Here is a 27,169-nt window from a genome sequence, read left to right on the forward strand (position 1 = left end):
AAAAATAAGAGGTAAAAATAGTTGCCACCGGAATTATACTTCATCACCAATGGCATTATAAAGCGTCATTTCATGAGGAAGATTCTTAATAACAACCCTTCACAGAATCAAAAAGTCTTTCTCAAAAGAACAGAACTCAAATTTCTAAGTCCTTTGAGGCGAATTAAATTATTTTCACAGAGTTCAAAGCTGTAACCTCTCCTAAGTTTCAATGACTGAATATGAACAAGGGAAAGAAATGCCAATCATTTTGCTGCCTCTGAAAATCTTCTCTTTAGATGAAAGTGGGAACTCAGACAGGCTTTCAGACAGGTAAGCCTGCCATGCTACAAGAAGCCCATGTGCCCACCAAACATAGAGTGAAATTGCTTGTGATGTCTTCTAAAACATCTGTGTCAGATGAATCAAATTCCATTGACCAAATTTTGGCTATACCAGTTACATGAACTAAGGCCAGGTATAGGCTTACTGAATGTAATCTTTTTTATTTTTCCTTCCACCTTACATAGCTTTGAGTTTTTAACATCTTTTGGACCAGAATTTATATTTTCTGTCTTATTCTCTTGAATGTACTGGAAAAGCCTTTCATTAGAACCAACATCATGTGCATCTAGCACCTTGTCGAAACTAAACATGTATGTATTTTGTGAGGAATTAAGTTAGTGGGTCTTCCATTATGAGTCATTCTGCGCTTCTGTTTGCAGCCATCTTTTGCCACACCATGAAGAACAGAACATAAATAAGAGGAGATGAGCATGAACAAACTGCCCACCAAGGCTGCCTCTCATTCAGGATGGCAAAAAAGTAAAGCCAAACCTACAGAAATGACATAGAAAGAAATATTCCTCCATGCAAACTGGCACAGGGGATGGAAAAAACTTTCTGCGGGAGAAACTTGAAGGGCCGGAGCAGATTTAGCAGCAGACAGAAGCACTCACTCCTCTCTGTGTGTCAGGAAGCCTGAGAAGTTCTTTTGCCCCAAGCTCAAATTCTTCATCCCTGCGTTCCTCTCCGCCTCTGCAGGGGATGTGAAATCAGAAGTGATATACTGTCAAAGGCACGCTGCTACTATAGTGCACTTCCAGAAGAGCTTGCAGGGCAAAGCCAAGCATGTACATCTAATCAGGACAGGCATTCTTCATTTTCAAAGCCATTTAGAAGAATAAAGCTTAAGATCTGATATAAGCCGTTGCACTGCACTTTCCTTCATTTCATAATGACAGTTTGGCTTACAGGAATTGTGCATGTGCCAAAAAATCTCCTGGGTACAGTGCTCCAAGGCAGTATCAGCTTTCAGTCAGCAATTTTCAGGCTTTGTCCTTTTTGCTGTTGTCAGGATGCTGCAGCACTTGAGGCTTTCCACAGTGGCAGAAGATGATCTTAACAGTTACTAATAGTCTGCTAACAGAAAACTGCAATATCTGCTAACAAGAGCTGTACTTCCAAAGGGAATAGCACAGAGATTTTCAAAGCGATTCTGTTTGAGATACACCCTACATCTTTCCTAAAACTAATGGTAGATCCAACCTATTTGTATTCATTTCAGCAGAAGTTACCAGAACAGGACTTTGCAATACAGCAGATCTTCCAATTACAAGTTATTTGAATTGTAACTCTTTCACAAGTAAGTCTTCTATCAAAGCACATAACATTTTTTGTATTTGTGTATTTATCTAATATCTATCTGCAACTTCAAGTCAAAATTAAACCCAACTACAAACAAGTCAAGATTTTAGCACAAGCTGCAGAAGTTCAAGTTGTAAAATTTGGCACATAGAATTTTTGCTGCTGATCAGTGCTGTGTTTGTTTAAAAACAGAAATAAATTGAAACTTAGTTAAGAAACTGCTGCTTATGCAGTGGCATGCAAAATAACTAATACAAAACTCTTACTGTTCACATATAAGGGGATTCAGCATGATAATATATATATATATGAAGCACAGATGCAGATATATGAATAATTTGCAAGTCCTCCTTCTGCTAACCAGAAAATTTTGTAAACTAGTTATGTTATTTATTAAATTAACTAATATAATTTAATGCAGAATCTCCAAGTTTCCTTTTCCAGGTTTTCCTAGAAAACAGCAAACTCCTATGGGCCTGTAGATAGCCTAAACTTTAAGTAGAACCTTGGTTCCATTAATCAAATTTTCTCCTTATGTACAGAACACAGGGATTTCATGCCCTCACTCCAGCAAGCTTGCAAACAGAAGTCAACTCATGGTACTTCTCTAATACTTCTCCTCCACACTCTAGAGAGACTCTGGATTTTTTCCACAAAATGTAGGTGACAAATGATTCCATGTGTCTTAGTGACTTGCCCCCCTTTCTCTTGCTGCCTTTTTTCTTCTCCTTGCACCTCACCTTCACTCCCACAACTCACTCTCCACCCCACTGCACCTTGTCAGGAGTATTATCTGAAAGAATGGAGGAGCAGAGAATTAGCAATGAACAGCTATTCTATGAGTAAGGAGAAGGCAAAAAGATGCTTAGAAAAGGAAAAGAAGAGATGGAGACGAGTGCCTCTGATGTAGCTAGGAGAGAAGGGTGATGATCTGCATGCCATAGATATGGCTCTGAACAAGAATTTGGCCCCTTGCTCTAGAGAAGCTGCAGCTGAAGGCCATCCCTCTTTGCTACAGAACTGACACTCCCAAGCTGAAGGAGGCATTGGATTTAGCCGCACACTGCAGCAGCAGAGGAAGTGGCACAGCTGCAAGAGCAGGGCCCCAGCAATATCAGGGCCCGGGGAGCCATCCCGATTAGGCCGTGTTGCTGGGTGCTCGGTGGTGGCAGAGACATGGGGAGAAGAGCACAGGCACCTGGGGGGGAGATGAGGAAGGGAAGGGGAGGGCGGATAAACAGATGGTCCCCAGGGAGAAAAAAAAGGCTAGCACATTTTCAAGATCAAAAAGGAAGCAAAATTCACATCAAATAACAACACGTAAGAGACTTTCAAGCCACACACATCACAGTAACGCTCCTGGGTTTTCTAGTTTGCTTTTCTTGCTTTTTTTTTCCCCTATAGGCTATTAACGTATTATAAAAGGTCAGTGTCTGCACACACAAACACTGAAGAGCCTTCAAACAATTTAAATTGGTTCACATTACTAAAAAAAAAAATATAGCAAACATCAACAAACAGCCTGAATACCCAAACCGGCACACAAAGATGGATCAAATCACCTTTCCTAACAGCCATGTTTTCAGTTAATTCCTATACTGATTTATTTCATCAGCCAAAGAACGACAACCCTTGCAATGTTACACTCATTGGCAATGCCTTACCAGTGTAGATGCTGGCATTGGATGCTGGGATGCCAAACTGTGACTCGATGAACTTGGGAATGAAGGTAATAAAAGCTGTAACAATGGCACTCTCAGCTGTGTATGACAAACTCACAAAAAGGAATGTCATGTTGCTTAAGATCCTGACAGCTGCCCGTGGAAGCTCTATAAAATGACAAAAATGACAAATGAATGTTATAAATAATGAGTGAAAAACAAAAGCAAATTGGAACAAAACAAATTGATTTCCTTTGAGATGGACTGTAAATAATGGCTTGCTAGCATCTGGCTCCATTTGCTGAGCGGAAGGGAGAGTGCATATTTTGCATTGCACTCTTTGCTGTTTGTTCTTACACTATCTCACTGCATTGCCTGGGGCTGCAGTCCCATTTTTCACAAACAGAACAGAGGTCTGTTTTAACAACACTGTCTGAAGAAACAGGACCTATGCAGTAACAGTAAAGAGCAGAGAAAAACAGTAAGAAAAAGAAGAAAATCAGGAATTGTTCTGATGTCTTCTTTTGAAGTTCTCTAGGAGATAACACACAACCTGCTACTGAAACAATACTGAATTTTGCACTCCACATGAGGAAAAACAATCCCATACACCTCTTCAGCACTCTGCTTAAAGGACCACCATTGGAAAAGTGGGATAATATTACTATAATTTGAAAAGGAAAACAAAAGATTTTAGACTACAAATTTTTATACATGATTAAAAAATATTTGCAGTGCATGCAGACAAAGCATACTGAGAAAATTATGCCAATATAAATGAATCTCAATGTACATTACATATGTACAACTCTAAAACTCACACAAGTCTAATGTTCCCAGAAGAGATAAAATAATCAATTAAAAATGAGCACATATCGTTAGCTTAAATTTAAAAACCATTCACAGCTGTTGTAATTACCCTCAAATCAAATATCAAAACCCCATGAAATTCAGAACTGTCATTATAAGAAGCACTTGAATACTTTTAATCCAGTCCTATAGTGATATCAAGTTACCATCACCAAATGATGATAACTCTATTTAAGAGTTAATTTTTTCAGATTACATGGCATAATTTTTAAATAATGGTTGGGTTTTCTTCTCCTGGGGCTAATACCAAGATCACATGTTGTGTCCAACCATGACAAGTATATTCAGCCCAATAAGATCTGAGTTTTTTCATTAACTTTTCACAAGAACTGAACACTGCCTGAACCAGAGCCCACTGAAGTCAATGACACGACCATTCATTAGAAATAAACAGCCGAACAAGTGCAGAACAGCAAAACTGCTGTGTGAGAATGTTACTGATGTTAAAAGTCATCAAGTCAAATCTGTGTCACTTACTCCATGGACTTCAGCAGGTTATGCATATAAAAGCAAACAGAGTTTAGACTCCTGTCATGTCAAAACTTGTTAGACTGCAAATTAGCACTGCGGTTGTCTGATTGCATCCAGTCTTAGCTTATGCCAGTTGTCAAAAATTATACTGATTTCATTGTGCAAACAGAGTTTATCATTTTAATGTAGTCAAATGCTCTCTTGTTGCCTCTATGAAGAAAAATACTAAATTTGGTGGAAATAAGTAATGAATAAGTCTTATTAAGAAGCACTCATATATTTGAATCTTAACATTTTTGATCACTTATTGCTTTTTTTTTTAATTATTATAGCACCATTTACAATAGTATAAAAGAGAAAAAAAAGGGAAAACACAAGTATGTGGCAATACAATATCACTGTGAATATATGGAAGCTTGTGATACAGCTGTACATCAGCTGAAACTGCGTGAGTAGCAAGAACAAAATGAAACTTTATCAGTATTTATTATCAGATATAACACATTCAAAATACAAATGATCAAAATGAATCTCATTATTCAAGAGGAAATGAAAGAGAAAAAACATCAAAGGTGTAAAAAAGCATTAGTCATCAAATCTCACCAGATTTTGCTTTTATTTTGGGGTTGGATTGCGTTGGATTAGCCAGTGAGGGCACAGATGCAAAAAGAAACCAAAGAAACAAGAGCCAAGATGCTTTTGCAAAGCCTCTCATGGGGCAAGACGATGCAGTTTAAGAAAATGGCTGACACAGGACAGCTGCTGCAACATTTCCCTAGGGACGTGGCACTGGACTTATTGCCATTCCCAAGAAACGGCAGCAAGTAGTTATAATTGTGTTGCTGCCACTGGATGAAAGGAATCACAAAAGAGAGTGCCAGGATTGATTTTGCTGAAAACTGAGCTACTGAGTGTTTTGAAACATGGGCAGCAGCACTCAGCTCTCACTGTGAGATGACAGAAATGGTGGCAGTGAGACCACAAGCTAAGTGAGGCAGTTCATTACAGCAGAGCCAGAGCTAACAAATGCAGAATACTAGCCGTAAACAAACACATCTTCATCTACGAGGTATTTTCTCTCATATGAAGAGGAATGAAGAACAAAAAGAGTAAAAACTTTGCTTAGGAAAACCAAATAAACATCTTCTAAGACTCCATGTTGGCCCCTACCAGCTTCTTTGTGTGTCAACACTGGCTGAGCAAGAATAAAATTGTCCATTTTCAGATGCAGAAAATAGATGAGACATCTCTGTTCACAGAATCACCAAGGTTGGAAAAGACCTACAAGATCATCCAGTCCAACCATCTACCCATCACCAATAGTTCTCACTAAACCATGTTCCTCAACACAAAATGCAAACGTTCCTTGAACATCTCCAGGGTCGGTGACTCCACCACCTCCCTGGGCAGCCCATTCCAGTGCCTGATCATTCTTTCAGAAAAGTAGTATTTCCTAACGTCCAGCCTAAATCTCCCCTGGTGCAGCTTGAAACTATTCCCTCTAGTGCTTTCACCAGTTACACAAGAGAAGAGGCCGACCCCAGCTCACCACAACCTCCAATCAGGTAGTTACAGAGAGCAGATGTTTCTTCAGCTCTATCTTCTCTGCCAAAGTTGTAGCAAATAAAATTTTAAAAAAGATACGCTACTGAAAATTTTTTACAAAAGTGAAGGTGCCTGTTCACTAACAGCCAATGGCATTAGTTTCAGCCATGCTGGCATCTACTGCAATGTCTGGACTTTGTGACTATTAGGATGGTGTATGATATATATGTATAAACATAAAATTGTTATAAACAACCCAAAAATATTCAGGAAGAAAATAGCCTTTCATGTTTCAACCTCATAATAACGACCTAGCTTAGCAGTTGGTGGAAGAGTGACTTTGAGTAAGTCTGATAAAAGGCTTCGTATAGCAGAGAGCTGTTCACTTGTGCTGGATAAAAGCAGAAGAAAGACAATAGCAACTTTCAGAAGATTGGACACTACAGAGAGAAATGTCATTTAATTATGATGATAAACTTAGTGGTCTTTGCAGAAACGGAAAGTCTTTAGCCCAGAACTTAAAGTCCAAGATTTTTTCTAAATCCGTAATTTCAAAGGATCATAATACTTGCTAAAGTTTAGCTCTTTCTGAAAAAATTGAACTTTGCAAGAATGTATGATTTAGAATTTTCAGTCTAAAGATACTAAAGAAATAATTAGATAAACAACTGCAGAGCTAATGAACATTTTGCTCTGGCATTCTGATGTAGAGCTGTGCTTTCTGTTAACTCCTACTTACATTTTTCAGGGTACTAAGCACCTAGCCTAAAGGTCATTTCTAATTTGAAAACTAATTAGTACATTTAAGATGGATTTGTACTGCTAAATAGATAAAAATTAGAGTGCCTTGGAACAAGCACAAGTTCTCTTAAACTCACGTGAAAGATTCTCCAGGGAACAGTTGTGATTATTTTAATTTCTGGCAGGAAATAAAACAGAATATGCAGCACTAACACAGACCACCTGCAGCAACTCAGGCTTGGAGCTCTTTGCGATTCCTGAACGTATAAGGAAAAGTTATTACACATGAAGAATCTGGCAAATAAAAATACTTTCACGGAATTCAGTTTTCTCTGTTTTCCTCCTACGATTACAGTAAAATCCTATGCAACAGAACTCCTGAATCTAAAAGCTTGTGATAAAAAGGCACAATAGTCTCACATCTTCCAACCACATTAATTCCAATAAGAAGCAAGAAAGATAAAATCTTTAAAGGCTCTTTGTACTATATAATCAATCATGCATTTAAACCATTTCAATGTCACATTATTTTTGCGTGACTAGCTGTAGGCCTACTCTTTCATCTCAAGGTCATTATTAAACCTGTCAAGTTCTGATTTTTAGGAGGCCTTCGAAAACCATCTCTCATTTTTCCAAGTGTGTAGTAAAAACAAACCTCATTCTGTCATTTGAACAAATAAGTCTCTGCCAATTACATTCCTGAAACTGAAACAATCATTTAGTATGTCTTCAAATACGTTTACTGTGCAGTAATTCAAATCTTAACTTTTTTCTTTTTTTCTTTTTTTTTTTAATAACATAGTATGTAACTAAACATGATTTGGAACCTGCCTTGCTGGACTCATTTGAGAGTCTAGTAGCACTTTTCTTCCCCTCCTGCTCTCTGAAAATATGTTATCTCTAGTCAGTATCCATTTTCTTTCACTGGTATGGTGGACCACTACTCGATTGATGGATAAGCCTATGAAAAATCTGCAAGCAATAGAATTATTTGTAAATGTTGCTCTAAACAAAACTCTGAAAGAATGGAAACAGGATTCTAATTAAAGAAAAGCATTAATTCCAACTTCAGCTCCTTTGTAATTTATTTTATTTTAGCCTGGTTCCTTTACCAGCCAAAGGTAGTAGAGTGAATACAACCAGGGGAATAAAACATCCAGCTCTATAGCACCATCCTCTTGGTGCTACAAATATCCATGGTTTGGTTTAACAGAATGGAAATTAACTCTTTCAATCACATGCGACTTTTTGCTTGCTTTCCAGCAGCTTCTCAAACTCTGGCTAATGCTACTCATCACTGCAGGGCTGTGACATTTTCTATTTTTGAGTTCTCTAGGATGACACAAGCCAGCAGCAGGGGGAGTGACGTGCTTAAGGTGAGTGGCATGGCAGGTAACCCAGCCCTTGGTCTCCAGAACTCTGACATTTACAGGGCTCACACAGCCTAGCATCCCCTCCTCTTGTGCTGATTCTCTCTGGCTGCTCTTGGGGCACTGGGGAAACTTCAGCTGGTTTCCTCAGGGGAGCACTTGAATACTTTACATCCCCAGGAATTTCTTTTACCTTTGGTGATATCCTGACAAGCATTATTATCATGTCTCAAGCCCTGGTAGGGACTGACTGCGAATGGCATACAACAGCTAGGAGACACAAAAGACAGACAGGGAAATTGGACATGGGCTGGGCTTGCAGATAACATAGGTTTACTTATTGGGAGGAAAAATTAAAAATAAAATTTAAAAAGTAGAAAATGTATGGAAGTAACGCCTCTTAGTTTGGAACAGAATATTTTAGATGAGTAATATATGCATTTGCTTTATTTAAACTGCTCCTTTACCCAATTGCACAGTAAGCTTCATTACAGTGGTAAGTAAAAGGGACTGCAGAGTTTCCATGGTACAAAACCCTAAGGGTATCCACGTAATAAGTGAAAACAGTGCTTCTGTTTACTTAAGTTCATGATTAATCTGCATGTATGGGATTGAATTATGGTTTCTTTATCATATTTCTTCTCTGTCTCATATTATTCATACTACCTCAATTTCTCCCAGTAAGCAAAACCCCCTCTTACAACCTATTTAATGCTTTTGATACTTGCTTCAGAAGCATTCTCCTTCATATTGCTTACTTGTAACATAAATAGAAAAGATTGAATTCCTGCTCCTTGTGTCTTGAAACATGGGAAAATCAAAGGTGGATTTTTATCTGATCCCAGGTCTATGGACCAAAATAAAGCCATGGTCACTGAGGTTGGAGGGCACTTGCAACAGGAACCAATCCTGTCTTACATCTTCAGTCTATCCTGGCGTCCACTTCAGGAAAAATAACCCTAGCCCTCTCCTATCACAACTTATTAATTCCTTTTCATTCACATAACAAATTAATTTACATGAAATTAGGACAAATTACAGCAGGACAAAGCTTCCCAGTTAAGACAATGTCCAATCAGAATATCCAATTACAGTTTCTTCCATGAGAGATTTCCTAGCAAAGATGCACAGATTTTACAGGTTAATGGCACTGACCTCTGTCATGACAGACTAGGACATCACTGATATTTATTAGTACAGAATGGAAGATGTGACCTACTAAATCACCAGTCTTCCAGCTACTGCCTACGTGGAGTTTTTGCCTAACATTCTATAAAAAGAGAAAGCCCTGAAATTCAGTGGGAAGTATAAATTCAACACTGCATCTCAGAAGGAGCAATGCTAAATGACTTCGACACGTGCTTATTTCTCCTTCCCATTATAAATGAAATTACATCAACTGAGAAGCTTGAGGCATGATGTCATTCCATAAAGCCCACTTAAACTTGAAAAATAATTAAATGATAGCGCGCTCCTGCCACAGACTCTTTTTGCTAAGGTAAATGACACCTAATGGAAAAGCTATTATCAGCTTATAGGAAAATACTTTCCTCTGTGTTATCTTGACTCACTTGGCTCCTTCTGACATGTGGAATACAATGCTGTTTTTCAGTGTTCCGCACTCTGAAGTTTCTTCTTCAGAGAAAATGGAATGTTTTGTACATAAAGGAGCTCTAATTTGGTAGCATAATTAATATTGTAACCAAGGACACTGTTAGTAGAAGGTATGGTACGCAGTTAGGCTGATTCGCACTTTAGGAACATACAACATGACCTGGAAGGTGAAATTACGTTCAGAGATAGAGAACCCACAGCAGCAAACTCATCCAAATGCAGGGTTTGACTGACAACCTGTATCTTTTCCATGTACACCTATGGGTTAAAGCAGACCCTCTGCTGTGTGACCTGAAATTGTTAGGAAGAAGCCCATCAGGGACTGATATGTTTCCCACTTCCCTAGGTTAGTGAGAAAATCTTGAACATCAAAAGCCAGAACTGCTTTTGATATACAAAAGCCTCTAAGATTGAATTGGGGAAAAAAGAAAGAAAAAAAGAATGAAAAAAATAAAAACACAACTAGCTTCATGGATTTAGGAGAAAACATTACACACAAGGACTAGTATATAATGTGGGAATACCATTTTTAAAGAAGGAAGTACATAACATGCTTTTCTCACATTTCTATCACTTTTAGAGCCATTCTATGCAGATTATTGGACCAGGAACCAGTATCTTACACTAAGAGACAAACAGAGAACGTAGTTCTAAAATTCTGATACTGGAGATATACTTTACTCCCTCTGTGCCTTAAAAAGATTTTGTTTTGTATGTTAATACAACAATATAAGTAAATTATAGTCTCAACGCTTGTTTCTTTTTTACTTCTATAGGAGATAATAGTAACTTCAATTACCCTGGGAGTATATATATAAATGCAACATAAAGGAAACCAATATGCGTGTGGGCAAACAATAGAATTACAGTAGTTTGAGTATTGCTAGGATTTGTTCATTCAATATAAGGAGTGATCATTAACCCACCATTGAAATATCTATCAGTCATAGAAACACAAAATGGTTTGGGTTAGAAGGGACCTTAAAGATCATCTAGTTCCAACTCCACTGCTGTGGGCAGAGTTGCCAACCACTTGATGGGCCCCATCCAACCCGGCCTTGAATGCCTTCAGGGATGGGGCATTCACAACTTGTCTGGGTAGTCTATTCCAGTGCCTTACCACTCCCTAAGAATTTTCTCATAACACCTACTAAATCTTTCCTCTTCTGGTTTAAAACTATTCCCCCTTGTCCTATCACTGTTTATAAGTTTTCCTCAAGTGCTGGAAAGCCACAGTGAGGTCCCCTCAGCGCCTTCTCCAGAAGGAACAAGCCCACCTCCCTCAACTTTTCTTCATAGGAAAGATGCTCCAGTCCTCTGATCTGTACTTCCTATGGACCTGTTCCATTAGCTCAGGATCCCAGGCTTAGATGCAATACAAGTCCAGATGGAGCCTCACAAGGGCAGAATAGAGGGGGACAATCACTTCCCTCACCCTGCTGGCTGCTTCTATTTTGAAGCAGCCCAGGATACTGTTGGCCTTACGGGCGCAGGTGCATATTGCTGGCTCACATCAAACTTTTTGTCTACCAGAACCCCCCAGCCCTTCTCCACATATCTCACTGTCCCACCCCAGTGCAACAATGATACATATGCATAAAAATGAATAGAAATGATTTCATATGTCAAATGATACATTAATTTTGTGATTTCTCTTAGATCCATTTGCATTAGAATGTCATAAAGATGGCACAGCCAGCACTCATATAATGAAAGCGAAGGTGGGCAAAACAACATTGTTAATACAGTGGCATGAAGGTTCATTTATTCTTGTCCTGTACTATTCAAGATGATACTCTAAATTTCTAATTTATTTGCTTTGTACTGATTCATTTTTAATACAGTGCATTTCTTCCTATGGCATTTTATCAATCATTATTACTGGCTGTCAAATTTCACGTTAAGGTTTTACACTTTGAATAAAGTAAAAATCACGTTACTTGTCAACCCTTTCAACTCATGTCATTTCAGAATTAGCACAGATTTAATTCATCCTAGCCATCAAAAAATAAATAGCCTGCAACACACAACAGCCAGGAAATGCATGAGAAATAAAATAATCTGTTCCAGTTAACTTGCTTAAATACATGAAGGTAATTTAACTCACTTACTAGAGTTCTTTTTACTTGTTTTGCTTCTTTTAAAGAAGAGCCTTTCTTGTATGAAGAATAGCTTACGCAAGTATAACAGTAGCATACAGCAAGGTATACAAAAATGCCTGGTAATGGAGGCCATACAGTTATATGACAAACAGGAAAATCATATAACTACAGCAAACAGAGCACCTATTTGTCACTAGTGCATGTAAACACTTCAATAGTGTAAGTATTTCTTCCCTCACAACTGCACTTCATAACTTTAAAAGACCATCAGTAGCAAAACATAGTATTAAATACAGCAGGTAAAAATTCTGCCTCCAATTACACTTCATACAACCCTAGAAGATGAACCTGTACACAAAATGTAAAGCATTTAAAACTTAAAAACAGCCTCACCTTTAACATTCTTTCCAAATCCCATAGAAGCAGGAACTGCACTGTCTGCTTGTATTTTGCTATTTGTTTTCTCTTTCATGACTTCATCGTCACTTGAAACATCATCAGAGTTCATTTTCTTTTTCTTTTTCTTTTTTTTATGTCGAGGAGGAAGCTTTTTTGGAAAGGTAAACATTGGAAATATCACAAGGAGCATTGCAATGGCACAAAGAAGAAATCCACTCCACCTAATGCCAGAAGATAGGAACAGAAATGAAAGGCAATACATTACATGAAATAAATATACCAAAGTGATTATTACAGACTGTACTAGCTAGAAGGACATCTTTGCAAAATACACAACACTGAAATTAGAGTAAATTAATGGAGTGGAGAGGATCCTTCACTGTGTTAAAGCACTTAATTAGAAGACTTTTCTGTTGGCTTTTCTATGGATAAAGGTATTTATCTAGCAACCACCAAGTGGTTTATGAAATAGGGTCAGCTTCAAATTCCTGTATATTTCTACTTCTGATAATTATTCAGTACTAAATCCAGAGAAGGAGATGTTCACTTTTACTTTGCCTTTCTTAGATAATTTGCAGTAAAGCAATACAGCATTCCTCTGGAGAAAACAAAAATTTATCTTTGGCATTAACCATGATATAATGTCCAAATTGACATATCAAAGCTAAATCTGTTCTGCTTTCCAGTGCCTACTTTTCACTGCACTGACTGTTCAGCTCTCTCTCTTTCCAATGAAAAGCTCCTCAGAAGTCACCCTTGAGTTCTTCCAATGTATTGAAAGTGCGATTTTCATTATTCTACTATATTCTATTCTACTATTCTACTCCGCACTAGTACCTAGAACATTCATTGAATTCAGCCACATTACTCCAATATCCAAACTCAACAACAAAAGTCTGAAGCTCTCTGATTTCATATCACAGTGCATAGGTGAAATCTTATGTTTTTGCACATCTTTTACACTTAAAAAAGAAAACTACTCCAGGAAGCTAATAATTTAGTATTTGTGCAAATTTTAAACATTTAGAAGTCCAAGATAGACAGGATTACTTGCACAATAAACAGAAATGTTTGGCAACACTTTCGCAATGCAAAGATATTACAAACTGTACCATTAAATAAAGGTCAATTCATATGCATATATAATGGTTATGCAAAGTTAAACACCAAACAAACTTTCACATGTAACACCATTTTTGTTAGAAAGATTATGCAAGGAGCTATTCTGAGGCAAATCTAAGTTACTGAAAGTTTTCACTTGTTTTGATATTACATAAACAGAAAATCTTCTATTGACTCATTTTAGCTAATAGAATACATAGGCTAGAAACCACAGTTTCAGGAGGATCAATCAGCACTATCAGGTGGGGAATAAATTAGTAGACTGTATAAAAATGCAGTAACACCCCTTTCAGGATCTCAAAGGCAGAAGCTGCATTGATCAAAGAAACAATCTGTGGCAATAATATGCAGAAATCTGAAGCCACTCAGTGGGAAACAGCAAAGGAGACAAGGCCTTGTGATGTATCGTGAGATAAAATTGAAATCCAAAGGGATCTGTATGGAAGCATACCAAGTGCTGGAGATGTCACAAATGCAGCACTGTATGTAATTATGTGCACTGTCTACATTTCACATCTTCCTGGAGAAGTATCAAAGAACTGGAAAACAGACAAAAGAATATATAAAAAATAATAGACACCTACGATAGAAAATGAGAGGTCAGAGTAGGATCTACAGATTAATTAAAAAGCCCTTGATTTCCTGTGTTCTAAAGTCAAAGAAAATATGCAGTGGAATACCTCAAAGGCATCTGCAGAAATCCAAAGACCTCAGATAAAAGCAATTAAAACTCAGGGAGGACCAGACAGTGCTGAAGGAATTCCTTTAAACTTCTTGCGTGGAATGATGATGAAAGACAATATGAGAAGTTCCAAGTATTAAACAGATTCAGAACTAGGCAAACAGAAAAGTGTCAGCAAAAGAAAAGTTGATTCAAAGCACTTGACAGACCGCCAAGGGCTACTCCACAACTAACGAGATCCCTATATAGCACATTAGCAATTTTTAAAGACAACAACATGACAAATGATTTCTAACAGATGTCCACAGTTACCACACTTGAATAAAAAGCAGTTTTCAATATTTGATACAATGACAAAGACAGCTGGCCTATAATTTAGTCCAGAGCACCTACAAAAACCCAGGTGTGTAAACCCAAACTGTGCAAAACAAGGAAGAAACAGATCAGAAATAACCCCAAAAGCAGCAGTTACTTAATCAGGTCTGACATGAGATAAAGTTGCCCATCCAGAATACATGCAAAATACTTCTTAGAAAGGAACAGCTTAAGTAAAAAAAAAAAAAAATAGACCTCAGAGCAATTCTTATTGCCATATATCACAGCTGCTTTACTTACTATCTTGTCTGTAATGATAACCTGCTTTAATAGTGGAATTTTTCCACTGGTCCCTGTGATAAGTAGAGTGAGAAACCTTGCAGCTGTAATAAAGAAAAGATGAAAATCAAAGACATTAATTCACTTCAAAGAAGACATGGCTGAGAAATCTCAAATATGACTGGCCATTAACTTATCTCAACTGCACCCTACTTTTGAAAAGCACTTCAGCTCTCTGAAGTCAGCACTAGACTACTCTTACATTTCAAATTTTTAGATTGCATACATAAAAACAAACTTGGCTACGCAGCATTTCCCTGCAAGGAGAAAATGTCACAGTCCCAGAAAATAAATTTCAATGGAATGAAAATCAACACTTCCAGAGTGCTCTGCAACCAGGCAATCACTGAGTAGCAAGGGACAAAGGACCAGCAGGCACACCATTAGAGTCACAGTTTTAATAGAAAAAGCTTTCAAAAAAAAAAAAGAAGAAGAAAAAAAAAAAAAGCAGCACAAATGCTCTGAAATCACTGAACTATCACTAGAAGCCACCACAGATCATGAAACTTAATTATGAGAGATGTGGCAGCAGGCAACAATCTTAAGAAAGTTAAGAGAAAAAATATAGAGAGCCAAAACCAAAAGAATAATACTGGAACACTCTTCAATCCACAGATTTAACAAGCACGAGGGAAAAAGGAAACTTCGAGTGACTTTTCTGAGCTGGACAGAACACGACAACTATGGCAGTTGATTTTCTGCCTTTCCTTCAGTCCTATTTGTATCACTTCTACAGGCACTCCTCTGCTAAACTGAAATTACCAAGATACCTGACCAAGTGATATTAAGCCTTGGAGATACATGAAATCCATTTAGTGGTTTAACATAACATCCTCCAAATGTGCAAACAGGACTCTGTCTCACTTGCAAGATCCGGCACAGTAGATGTTCTCAAAGCCTAAGCACAGGCCAGGTTGTATGAGATGACCCCTCACCACTCCTGCTCAGTGGCTACAACCACTCTTGTAGGATATCTGGGACCCATCTCTGGTAGTCACTCTTCTGAGACAGGGGAGCTGAACTTGTAATCCATGAGGAAGGACAGGCATTTTTCTGGCTAATCTCTCTTACAAATGTAGCCAAACCCAGCTGTAAACCAACAACAGTGGCAGTCCATCTGAAGCAGAAGAGATTGGTGTAAATGGCTTGAAAGTAGCTACCTGATATCCTTAAACACATGTGAAGCATAAGAATTTTAATAAAAATGTATAATTTTTTGCTCTGGTTTAAAATCTTTTATTCAAAATTAGCCAGAGTGCTTCTTTAACACTGCAGTACATTCACACCACAGATCTTTTCTATGAGATATAAATGAGAGCACAGAGCCACTAACCCCAGGGTCAGGTTAACCAAGCACTCAGGTTTCTCTGTCTCTCACTGAAAATTCATCCAAACAATCCCGTGCAACAATGCTCTTGTGCTAAGCATGGCAAATAAAGCAGTGATAAATCTTCAAAGGTCTAGGAACACTCCAAAGAATGAATTTTTCACATCAAACTGTGAAGATTGATCACTGTAGGTTAAACAGAAGCAGATATGGTCTGAGTGAAATGTCATCGTGACAAGCACTTATCCAGTGCACCAGATATGAAACTGTACTCTATACCATACCAGGGTCAAGAATCAGAAAAACCCTATCAAAGACATGCTGGAAAGCCAGAGGGGATGTATCCAGCCTCTACTGAGAAGGACTCAACCCTAGGCAGCAGTGATCTCAAAGGTCTCCCAAACATAGCAGTATCCTGTCCTGCTATTTCTGTGCTGAGTGCTGTCAGTCAGTACCCACCATGTCAGTTAGAGCAGCTCCTGACACAGCCAAAACAGGAGATTTTTTCCATTAAATGTTGCACAGATGTTTTTGTGGCAAGCATTTCCTCTCTGTCAAGACCTACCATGCAATAACCAATACAAATCTCTTCTTCCTTGACCTCCTTCCGTGGACCTAAATAAGCCCTCAAGGGATACAGTTGCCCACCCTACCTCAATTCCCTGTTGGCAAGAGTAGCCCTGAAAAATGCTTGACCCTTACCAGTTTCCAATGAATCGGGGATCATTCTGGTCAATATAAACAGTTGTCCTAGGATCAACATAGAAACCAATGAGAAGTCCTCCCAGTAAGTAGCCAGCTGCAGGACCGAGTGCTCCCATGACATACATGATGGCTGAGGAAATAAAAGATCCAAGTTGTAAATCAGTAAAAAGAACACTTTGTTACTCATTTGCATGTAAATTAGGGATCCAAAAGTAAAAGATGTCTCATCAAGCAGAAAATTTTGTACCCAGAATTTCCTTGAAAGAAACAACAGCAAAAACAAACAGAAAAATCTTCAAGGGCTTTGCATAAAGCAAAGTATTAATAAGAAAATTACTGTTTGTGCACATTTTCAGTCAAATTACAGATGGAAAAGTACACTATTTTGGTATTTTAGATGGGAAGCATCTATGATTTTGACAATATCTTTTAACATTTGTAACATTTTCTTTGAATAAAAACAGAATTTGAAACATAAAATATAATCAACAGTGAGCAAACAAAAAAGCAATGGGTAAAACTTATACAAGGCACCAAAGCACAAAGTACAAAATTCCAATACAGTTACTATCAGACTAATACTGGATTTAAAAGAACCAAAGTTTAGACATCAAATATTCCAATTTTTGGAGAGTGACAGAATGACATTTTTATTCATGCAGCCACCAACTTGGCCCTGTTGTACACAGTGACAGCAACAGACCACATATGCCATATTTCCACAGGACTCCTTCCTTGTTCAGGAGATTTGAAATTCTAACGTTATTATTAAAGAAACTTCCTAATTTAAAAACCTGGTTAAATGAAAAAGAAATTCTCACATGCAACAATGCAGATGCTTATTTTACAACACCTTCACCATCTCAGTGCTGGATGAACGCAAAATCTTTATCACTTGAAATAACAGAGTGGGCTCCTATCTGCTATGCCTTCTACAAGATACTCTTTGCAGAGAGCCTCCAGTCCTCATCCTTCAAAAACCCACAACAGGGCATTTCTGAGAAAGCATCACAGCTTCTGTTTGCCTGCATGTCTGTGCAGTCAGGAACAAGGATGAGACTGAGGCAGGAATAGACTACAAATGTGCTTCATCTTGGTGTTGGGCTGAACCCCAGCTGGGCCTGGGAACCAGGAAACCCTTCTGCATCTCTCAGTGCAGACAGAACCGTGAGACAACAGAACGTCTGTTATTTGCTGACAAGAACCAAGCACTGAAATTTAGAACCCCTTTTCCATTTTTTTAATAGAGGATAATTTGAAGTCCATCAATTGTCTTGCCCTTAAAGTCCATCAATTTTGCTTCCTTCCTTTCCTGCTTCTGCAAAACCTGAGTCAACTTCTGAACTAAGCCAAGGTCAGTTATCACAACCCTAACCATGACCTTAGGTATTTTTCAAAGATCTTTCTCCTGTTCTCCATCTGTCGTCACAGAGTGGTCCTGTGTGGAGTCAGGAGTTGGACTTGGTGCTCCCTATGGGTCCCTTTGGAAAATTCTGTGATTCTATGATCTATTTCTCTCCTTAATGCATGCTGCAGCAACCATCCCTTTTAGAATGTTTCTATCCCATGCATGAAAGCATGAAAGACCCAATAGATTATAAGGAACAATCTTTGCCTGTCTGGTACCACAAAAACCCCAAGCTCCAGCAGCACAGCAACACAAGTGCTGCAGACTCACTACATAGCACATCAGAAGAGACCTGGTAATCTAATCATCTAAAAAGATCATCCTGGCTCTGGAATCTCCACCTCCGCATGGTTTCAGTGGAGCAGTCAGCCTCCCTGGTAGATCCCATCCTGTTTGGTCCCACCTTCGATCAGACAAGCACAGTCCTGGGGCTGCAGCCACTGAGGGAGCTTAATAGAGCTGTAGAAAGCCACCTTTCTGTGACAGCACTTACAGCAAATTATATCTCAAAGACAAAATAAATGAAATCATGAAATCCACCTGATTAGACAAAATACCTCATACATTTTCATGTTGTGTTTTAAAAGAAGAGAAAGATGAGAATAATCTCAAGAGTAAAAAGGGGCTGTTTATCAAGGACCTATTCTGCAGAAAAAAAGTTGCAGAAGCCACCACAAAAGGTAAACTGCCTGAATAAAAAGTATTTTTCAGACTATAAATTTATTTATTACTTTTAAGTTGCTCCTTCTAAATCACATTTTCAATTTTTACAAAGCTGTAATTTGAAATAATTAGATTTCTCTAAGGTCCCTTTTACCTAATGGTTTCCAGAACTGTGTTCACTACTTAAATTTATTCCAGCCATGTTCCCTTCTGCCTTGATTGCAAACAATTCTTTGCATGTGTAAAATGCTCCATCACACATTATAACACCACTACTTACCACTAGTAAGTGGTTAAACTGCACAGTAACTGTCACTTGTATAATTCACATCATAAGGAGAAGGAAAAAAAAAACACCTATCGTAATAAATTATGTTCAATGAATACTTTCTTAGAAAATAGATTCAAAGAAGTGCACTAAACTCAGGTCTCTAAGAAGTTTACAGAGAGAAAACACAAAGGGAGTAAAAGAGTGACCTAATCCATTCATTTCAGCATTCAGAAAAAATACTTACACTGCATCTATTCAACTTCAAGTCCACCACTGAAACAGGGAAAATGCAGCAGCTGCTTGGGCTCAGCAGCACCACTCAGCACTTGTGCTATGTTACACCTGGTAACCTCAGAGGCTGTTCTTATAAGCAGAAATTCTGTGCACTAAAGATAAAAATAAATGAACACTGCGTTCCATTAGAGGAGGTGATGCTGCTGACTATTTCATAAGTTTTTTTTCTAATTGCTGTTTGCTGCTCAGGTTTTGGGTTGTTTGGGGGTTTTTTTTGTTTGTTTTTAAATACAGCTTACAGATAACATGCAAAATTCTGAATATTTCAGAAAACAGGGATATCCCACATCTGGTTCCGGGCATAAAGGAAACCGTAAGCTCACGAGTTCCATTACTGTGGAACTAGTTTAGCACACTGCAACAACTTCTTCATTATTCAGTAATGGTCACAATTAAAGACCAGATACCAGGTATAGTAAATTGATCCTGATTTCTAAATAGAACTAAAGATGGAGTGTGGCAAGAAAAGTATTTTGATATTTCAAAATGAGATACTTGACAAAATCTGCATGAAACTGCTAAACCTTGCTGTGAAAATGAAGCTATCTCCAAGGTATGGCCTTAAGTTGAGCCAGGGGAGGTTCAGGTTGTATATTAGGAAAAATTTCTTCTCAGAAAGAGTGGGGAGACATTGGAACAGGCTGCCCAGGGAGGCTGTGGAGTAACCATTCCAGGAGTTGTACAAGAAATAGGTAGACATGGCACTGAGGAATGTGGTTTGGTGGCATGGTGGGCATGGGTTGATGGTTTGACTATATGATCTTAGTTGTCTTTACCAACTTTAATGGCTCTATGTTTCCAGGAGTCAGCCTAGCAGACTGCTCTGGGGCCCTGAAATTCTGGTCACAGACTGCATGAAAATGCACCCTAAAGCCTGAGAATATTGATTCCCAAACAGGCCACCAATATTACCAGATGATACAGAAAGGAAACTAAACTGGAAATAGATTCAGCCAGGGCATCATCAAAACTGAACTCTGCTCACAAACACAAAAAGTTCTGCAGACAACTGTTCCATATTTTTTTCCATTTTCATCTCGAGGTTTTGGATGGAAAGGATCTAAAACACTGCAGTGATGTAGGAACACCTTCTCAGCACCCTGCCCAGCTCTTTAATTTTAACAGAAGTAAAAAGAAAATTTTAACAAGGGAACACGTGGTGCTGAGCCAGTCTGCACGACATTAATTGCATGTAAGGAAACCTTGGATGTGCCTGAGTTACAACCTTCACAGGTTCTTATATTTGCAAACTATCTTCAAATCTTCTAAGTCAGAAAAGAACTATACTATAAAGTAGCAGTAACATTTCCACATGATAAAACAGAAATCATGTGTATGTTACATGCTATAGTTCCGTTCCAAAGAGCAAGTAATCTTAAGAAAATAAAATGGGAACATTATTGCTAATACAGACGTTTGGGCTACAAGGGCCATCTAGTTCTCTAGTGGTTGATTTTCACTAAAGTGAAGAATTGTACCTTTCAGAGTTACTGTATTAGCCACCTCCACACTCTATGTTGGCAAGTCTCTAAGCATGCTTCTCAGGGAAGGTGGGTGACAAAGCATCGGCAGGTCACCCATCCTTAGCTGAAATATGGCCACTTGAGAAATACACGTGACATTCAATGCAATCACCTACACCTCGAACTTGAAGAAGGCTTTTTTTTTCCCCATAAGTTTGTCAAAGCTTGCTGCTGCAGTCATGTAGGATCTTTTGTCCTCAAACCAAACCACTGGTTAGTCTGCTGAAATAACATTTCAGAAATGTTTAGAAAGATTCAGAAAAAGATTCAGAAAGATCGTTTCAAAGGCAAAGATCTTGCATGTTTTTTTAAGTCTCCTTTTTCTCTCAAAGACTCAACGTCCTGGGGAAGAGATCACATCAGCAATCATACCTCATTCTTTGGGTAAAGCTCCTCTTCAGTCTGATCAGGGAAAGATTTTCCCAGCCCTCTTAAACCTGGTATTTCAGAACATAGTTCTAACTCCTAGTTCAAATTCACTTAAATGCTTATTTGCTCCTATGATACCCAGCCATGGATACTTCAATTCCTTTGACTTTTTTTCTTTTTGTTTTTGTACAACACCATACCACTCAGTCTGGGTGTACAGTTTCCACTTACAGCTGGCTATGGCTAGCTTAGCCAAACATCCATCACAGCTAAGACTCTAGATGAGAGAAGAAGGGAGTCAAAGCAGTTTTGAATTACACACGGAATTTACCTACAAAATAAAAGAGAATTAAGAAATATCATTTTTATCCATTGAAAAGTTTATCCTAGGACATGTTCCAATTAATTTTCCATTCTGACAAAACAAAAATATTTACTGCTTCTGATCATAGGACTTTCTTCTTCCAGAGAAGAAGAGTCTACAGAGACCCTATTGTAGCAAAGCTACTGTGATTACAGTAAGATGGACTCAATCCTCTATGGGTCTAAAAATCCCTGTTCTTACAATACATGCATAAAACAACATAGTTACTAAAGGTACTTTTTCAATCTACTCACACAATAAAAACATATGTAAGCAAAGGTCATAAAAGTACTTGGAAAGTCCCTTTCCTCTCCTAAAATGGCATCAAATGACAACCAGCCTCTATGCATTCTGAGTATGAGGATACGTATCCCTGCGGCATCATAAAATGCATTCCCCTTCAACCTTGCCTTTCCATGTTAGTAATTGTTAGCACCAATAAAAGCAGCAAGCACCATGTTCTGCCTAAATGAACAGAAAGTCCACATTAGTGGTCTACACCAGGCCATCTGGCTCCTGGGTTCTAGACAAGTTACTTTGGTTTAAGAAGTAAAAACAAAGTAATATATTGCTAAGTCCCCTGCACTGTGTGCACTGTGCACACACATCACCACACAAAGTTTAGCACCGGATGGAGAGGAACATTTCTGAAAGACCCCACTGTTCCAGCCTTGGCAGCACATCACCACAGTACAACCATCCACTTCATACATGTGTAAGGCAAGCAGAATTTGATCTTTATTCTACTTTCAATTAAAGTTTAGAATTCGCAAAATCCTGCAAAATATACAGTGCTCATTCTGGAGGGATGTTTTTGGCTTGCTTTTATTTTTTTTCATATGTGTATTTTTTTTTTCCTGTCAGGACAGTAATGCAATTTTGCAGGATACTTTTTTAGTGAGATACAGATATAATCTTTTTTTTATCTGTAGATTTCAAATTTTTACTCTGATAGATTAACTGCCACCATAAAACGAAGCTGTAGATCGGAAAACAGAGATACAAAGGATAAAATGAATCACCTACAGTTATGTAGCAGAGTGGAAAGGCCAGAAGTACAATTTACTTCCCCAAAGCAATAACTGTGTTCTGCGTGCTGAACAGCATTCATCCTGAAAGAACAGCAAGGGAAGAATAAAAATGACTCAAAAAGAAAACACTCACAAATTCCACTCTTAAGTAAAGGCCCATGTTTATAGGTTACCTGTTTACAAGCAGAGGAATGAGCTTTAGTAGAAATGACAAGATAACTTTACATGACTGAATTATCTATATGTTGGGAGATTTAGAGGGCTAAATATTTACATGTATGTAGTTCCATATCTTGGAACTACAAGGGGATATCTGTTCCAGTCTGGGATTTTGGTAATGGCTTTAAGTTGTGCCAGGCAAGGTTCAGATGGGATATTAGGAAAAATTCCTCAGAACAAGTGGTGAGGCACTGGAATAGGCTGCCCAGGGAAGTGAAGTCACTCCCCTGAGGTGTTCAAGAAATGTGTAGATGTGGCACTGAGGAACATGGTTAGTGGGCACATTGGGGAAGGGCTGACAGTTAGACTAGATTATCTTAGTGGTCTTTTCCAACCTTAAGGATTCTATGATTGTATAAGCAAAAGAAGCAGTGACATGGTACAATAGCATCCTCTCCATTCCTACTGCCAGCGTGTTTTGTCCCAGTAGCAGCAATGAAGTAGCAAGGAACAAGTGGAAAGCTTCCAAAGAAACACCACTCACAGTCAAAATGCACATTTATTTCCACTGTGGGTGAGTGTAGAACAGACAAGTTACCCAAAAAACGTAATTTTTAACCACTCTTTTGAGCCTGAAGAAAGAAAACAGAGTACATACAAGCAGAACCCAAGAATGCTTCACAAAAGCCTTGAAGTCAGGAAATCACACAGTTCACTTCCTTCTTTTCTTCATGAAAACACAGCCAATCCTACCTATACATGCTTTAGGATTTTTTCTTTCATGTGGTTGTCTGCTCAGGAAAAAAACAATGCTCAAAGCATTGTTGCGTATCAGCTAACAAAGTAAAGTTCAAATCTTTAAATCATTTCCTTTCAAAACGTATTAGCGTTACCACAACTTTAAGTCTATCAGATCCAGGGTTCCACAAAATAATAAACAGAGCAAGAAAGCTGTTCCACTAGCTTGACTTGATCTTTGTATAGAAAATGTTTGCTAACATTTTTGCAAGCAGATGCAACAGATCGGAGAAACCCCTTTTTAGAGCAGCATTGCCAGGGCACTATTTTACCTACCACAGAAAATTAAAAGAATGGACCAGCTTACAACTTCATTAAAAAAATCTGAAAGTTAAATGAAATACTAATATGCCCAATGACTTGCCAATGTCAGATGAAAAGCTTTAAACTTCTACTTGTCTCTCATGCTTTTGTTACTAACATATCACTTGTATCAACACAGCATCATTACGAAGCATATAAAGCTCTTACTTCTATACTGTTTATGCTTTGTATTCTAAGAGTACAGTCATTTTCACGGGGTCCAAATCCAGTGTCATAAAAAAAACAGCGAGATAAGCCCAATCTAAACACACAAATATCAGCTGCCTCTCCCTGTGTGTACCTCTCACACATGCCAGCCCTGCAGCACTGCTCCATGTCACACACTGTGCTACAGAGCACATCACTCACTAGATTACACTACTGGTTATGTGCATCCAATGCAAAATTTTAAAAAACTGAAAATACCAAAGAATAAAGGCTTGTATTTGTGCCATGCTATTTCAGCAGTAAAGAAGCCTGGCTTGAGAAAAGATTGCCCCAACAAAAACTACTCTAGTGCTTAAAATGTGTTCTTTAATTCCTTATTTCTAATGACTTTGAAATTCTATTCAGTAGAACTTCAAGAGCCAGCCGCAGACTCCCGTTCTTTGAGATAACTCTGTTTCATTTAGAAAAACAAATACTACACCTTTTCTTTTTTTCTGCAAAATCTGACTTTTCTGTCTTTATATTCACCTATAAGCAAACATTTGCTGGGACATTACCAAGCACAACTTGTGTTATTAAGTAAACATTGAAAAGATAAATCTGCTGCAAGAGCTTAGTGGAAACAGCTGAAATTTCATGTGCAGTTTCAAAATCAATGTGGTTAACCAAATTTAGACATCATGCACAAGAAAAATCTTGGATCAGATAATTAACCATAGCAAGCATTATCAGATTTTAAACAAATTTTAAGGGAAGAATTTTTCAGTTGACAGCACTACAAAAGCACACACTGCTATCTCTGATTCTAAGCATATGGAAAGCCCCACATATGTACACGGTTTGCGTGACCAAAGATGAGCTTGTCTCTACTTGCATGATCAGAACCAAGATTGAAAACAAAGATGCTCTGACATTCTTTCCACAGATTAAGAGGTATTAGGCACTTTATGTTCCCTAAAGAAATGTTTTTAAAAAACAGAAGTGTCAACAACTACTTGAATGCATAAATAAGAAAAAAATCAAAACGGTCTTCCTTAAACTTCTGAGGTATCTTTCCATGTGTAGGAAATATTGATGTGGAAATGCACTTTTATTGAAATTTAGCTCTCAGACAAATACACGGACTACTTGTGCTGGATGCAACCAGAATTTCAAAAGATGAACCAAAATGTAAAACTTTGCTCTTAGCTGTTTTTCTCATGGAAATCAGTTACCAGAAACCTCCACATCTCACCTTCAAATTTTTCAAGTCTCTGTCAGTATGCTGAGTCATAAACATAAGATAATGACTCCCAAGATGACCACCACCTCTGAGCTCCCAGACTCCAACATTTCAAAAAAGCACATTACTTGAGATGTTTTCTTCTTTGAATATTTTTAACCAGTGAAACTAGGCAAAGATATCAACCACTCTGCATATACCTACTGAGTGCCCTTAAGTCCCTTCCAAATTCTGGACCTCTCAGCATCCCAAAATTACCTTCAAAGAAATGTCATAAAAGTAACATACATTTCCATACAGAAAATGATCTACCATATATTTAGTTATTAGCCTAAATTCTAACCAACCTACTGCTGTAAATCATTTTAAAACTCTGATCTCCAAAATCCAAGTAATAACTTCTTAAATAATTTGCCTTATTTCTCATTCATTCAAATACTGAAAGCTAGTAAAAGCATTATTCACTCAAGCAGGATTCTGTAAATTAGTGGGCGACTCTCATGAGGCAGGCAGGAGCTTCTGCCATATTACTCAGCTACATTCCTAATAACAGGAATGACGCTGAAGCTGTCAGCTGCCTTTAAGAGATACTGGAGCTGCTCCTTGACTAATAGTTATAGTTTCCGTTAAGCCACATCAAGTGGGAATATCTCATCTCTGCCTTTTAATTGCTTGGCTTTGTTTTTTTAATTGTTTGGCAGCTGAGTATGCATGCACATACACTTAATTTTCATTGAGGACTATTCCCAAGAGTAACTTTAAGTACACGCTTATGGACTCTGCTGATCCTACTCTCTTCAAACAAAGTTTCCTTCTTTAACAACACTTCTAACTGAAGTGGAGAGAGGCTGGTTTGTTCATTTGCATCTCACCTCCTCTTCTTTGGATTATCATAACTGTAAAAGAACAAACTGTGAGTGCTGAAATTTGACTTCTGCAAGCAGACTTTACCATGTACATCACCAATAAGTAAATGTAAGAGATTGAAGTATTTCCAAATTACGTGATCTTCAAATTGCAGCGAGAAAACTTGGGTGCACAGCCACCACATCACTAGAACCTCAGAGGAGTATTTCAGAATACTTGCACTTGTCACAGTTTTACTTCACGTTCAGGCAGAGTGAGCAGACACAAATATATCCTTCAGGTCTTCCTGTTTTGGACAGGTAGGGTACACACATTCCCAGTGGGAACAGAGGAGAAAAGGCTGGTTAGATTTTTTCAGGCATGGGACCAGATTTGAGAAGATGACATCATGCATCCAGGAAGAACAAGGAATACTTGCCAATTTCTTAGCAAAATCTATGCACCTTAAGTACTTAATGTCAAGAGATAAGGGTTTGACTGGTTTTTGTGTACAAATCAGATAAGGACACGCAAGTTTGAGATTTGCATAGGACACACATTCTGTAAACTGCGCAAAAACCAGATCCCTTGTGCCTAGGAAATTAAATGAAAAAGAAAGAAAGTGAGAAGGACTAAATAGTCCCTGAAAAGAATATTTGACTATCTGTTGATAGTCACAGAATTTCTATATACATTTATTTTGTCTTGGTCCTACCAGCAAGACATTGGAACAAAGAAGGAAATTATTTCAATCATTTTCTCTCACAATTAATTTCCTTTCAAAAATTGGTTTACGCCTAGGAGGCACAGGTTAATTACTGAAAATCCTCGTGATTGCTTTTCCCTCTGCTACTTCTACCT

General features: G+C 38.1%; 1 protein-coding gene across 2 annotated transcripts in view; it reads right to left on the bottom strand.

The window, feature by feature from the left end:
* Positions 1-27,169, bottom strand: part of SLCO5A1 (solute carrier organic anion transporter family member 5A1) — a 68,694-nt gene that overhangs the window by 21,423 nt on the left and 20,102 nt on the right. For both annotated transcript variants that reach the window (XM_052704901.1, XM_052704902.1), the window contains 3 exons: positions 16,887-17,019; positions 12,394-12,620; positions 3,291-3,455 (listed from right to left, as the gene is read on the bottom strand). In XM_052704901.1, coding sequence (XP_052560861.1) covers positions 3,291-3,455; positions 12,394-12,620; positions 16,887-17,019 — 525 coding nt within the window. The remainder of the gene's footprint in view (positions 1-3,290; positions 3,456-12,393; positions 12,621-16,886; positions 17,020-27,169) is intronic.

The sequence above is a fragment of the Tympanuchus pallidicinctus genome, unplaced genomic scaffold, assembly GCF_026119805.1.
Source record: "Tympanuchus pallidicinctus isolate F22 unplaced genomic scaffold, pur_lepc_1.0 scaffold5, whole genome shotgun sequence".
NCBI classification, from domain to species: Eukaryota; Metazoa; Chordata; class Aves; order Galliformes; family Phasianidae; genus Tympanuchus; species Tympanuchus pallidicinctus.